Source organism: Nestor notabilis, unplaced genomic scaffold, assembly GCF_000696875.1.
Source record: "Nestor notabilis isolate BGI_N333 unplaced genomic scaffold, ASM69687v1 scaffold22578, whole genome shotgun sequence".
Taxonomy (NCBI): domain Eukaryota; kingdom Metazoa; phylum Chordata; class Aves; order Psittaciformes; family Psittacidae; genus Nestor; species Nestor notabilis.
The window spans coordinates 10,692-12,740 of NW_009940948.1; the positions used below are offsets into that span (position 1 = coordinate 10,692).

Below are 2,049 nucleotides of genomic sequence, written 5' to 3' on the forward strand. Positions count from 1 at the left end.
CACCATCAATGGTTTTCCCCCTGCCCCTTTATGCTTTTCTCTGCCTGGTTAACACATGAATGGCCAGTCCCGTCTGCAGCTGAGGTTCATAAATCACCCCCCGCGCTATGCGAGAGGGCAGGTTGCAGACAGGAGGGGTTTATCTCCTCTCTGGTGCTGTTAATAGCTGGGGCCATGTGGCAGCTCCTTTGGGCCCAGTTGGTGCGGGCTGGGGCTTGTGCTATGTGGAGTGGCCCGAGCAGCTGGGCTTCACCCCAGGGATGCATCCTGCAGCATTCCCGTGCAGCGCCAATCCTGCTCCTCGGGGCTGGAGCTCTGGGCACCGCGGGGCTGAGCTGCCACCAGAGGGGAGTGTTGGTTTCCACTGCAGGGTTTGAGGCGGGCAGGGGGCGGAATGCATCCAGCCTGCAAGGGCAAGAGCCAGGGCAGAAGCAGCCCTCTGGGAAGGGATGCTCAGGGGATGCTGATGCCCTTCTGCATCCCAGCAAATCTGTGGGTCTTGTTTCCAGGGGGCTAAAACCTCGTGTTTCCTTGTCTTTAGGCTTTGAAAAGGAGATCTCCAAGCAGATGGAAAAGGACATATTCCCTGTGAGTGCCTCTTGCTTCCTTCTTGCTCCCTACGGGGAGGCTTGGGGCTGCGGGGGGGTTAATAACCAACCCCCTGGCTCTGCAGCCACCCGTAATCCTGGCCCTCCGGCAGGGGCACCCCCAAGGAGCCTATGGGTGACCCCAAGACCCTCGGCTGCAGGGAGCCCTGTGCCAGCTCAGCTGCCCCGTGGCAAAGCTGCTCGGGTGGGAAGCAGATGACAATGAGATTAACAACATCAGCAAAATTAGCTTCTCTGAGACAGATTGACCCATGTTAAGCCCCACAAGGACAAAGTGAACCTGTTGTTTGGGGCTGGGCAGACTCTGAGCCGGGGGCATCCCAGAGGGGGATGGGGTTTCCATGCGTGGGCTTCCCATGGGATGGGTACGGGCTCTTGGGACATGCTGTGGGAAGCTGCTGCTGACACCAGCCGGGGCTGAGCCTCCTGGACCCAACGTGCTTGAGCCTGAGCTGCAGTGAAGGAGGAGGGGAGGGAGAGAAGAGCTTTAGTGCTCTGGTTTCCAAAACACAGCTGAAGCTCACTGCCTCCTCCAAAGCTCTTCTCTATTTATGGCCTGGCAGCCGGTTCCCAAGGAGATGCCTGCATTGGGCTGTCATTTAGACTGATAAAAGGAGGAACAGGAGGTGGTGTCAGCCCTGCTCTGAAGGAATGTTCTTCTGGCCCCCCAGGGAGGGGATGGGGCAGCATCCAGGTGGGATTCAGCCTCACAGGGCTGAGCTCTACCCCAGTTTGGTCCCTGCGGCTGCAGCACTGGTGCGGAGGAGCAGGGCTGTGGTTTGGGGAGCAGTGAGAAATGGGGGTACAACCACCTCAGCCCTTGTATAGAAGCACCTACAATGGAAACAGGAGGGTGCTGGGGAGCCCTGTGTGAGCATCTCCCAGGCTGGGGCACGGTGGGATGAGCGGGGCTGTCCGTTGGGAATGGCTGGCTCAGCCGGAGCTGTGCTCTGCAGGGAGGCGATGCCTGTTCCCCCCATGTGCATTTGGGGTGGTCAATTCCCCCCATGTGCATTTGGGGTGGTCAACAAGGCCCAGCAAATGTCCCTGCTGCTGCTGGCAGCAGTTTGGGTGCACCAGCTGCAGCCACGTCTCCATCTGATGGAGGGGATGGAGACGGGGTCCTGGTCCCCCATAGACCATTTAAACCAACCACGGGGAAAGTGAAGGGATGCCAGAGGTGAGCACACTCTGCTTCTGAATGGGCCCTTCCCGGGTCTCTCCTTTGGGGTGATGCTTCCCTGGGTGTCCTTCAGTGCAACCACAGCTCCCAGCAAGACACTGGGCACAAAGTGCACTGAAGCCCCCATATGAGCTCTGCCTGGTGCTGGGCTCTGAGCTCTGTGTGTGCAGGTTGGGAGGTTCAGCGCCCGCGCAAAGGCTGGTGCAGGGGGGAGAACATCCCAAACAGGGATCCCGAATAGCTGCTCCCCGCAGGGCA

At 59.5% G+C, this 2,049-nt stretch overlaps 1 protein-coding gene across 1 annotated transcript in view; it reads left to right on the top strand.

Moving 5' to 3' along the window:
• Positions 1–2,049, top strand: part of TACC1 (transforming, acidic coiled-coil containing protein 1) — a gene marked incomplete at its 5' end in the record, with an annotated part of 9,555 nt that overhangs the window by 5,534 nt on the left and 1,972 nt on the right. The window contains 2 exon segments of the mRNA XM_010020633.1: positions 542–588; positions 2,046–2,049. The exon segment at positions 2,046–2,049 is cut by the window's right edge and continues 128 nt beyond it. Coding sequence (XP_010018935.1) covers positions 542–588; positions 2,046–2,049 — 51 coding nt within the window.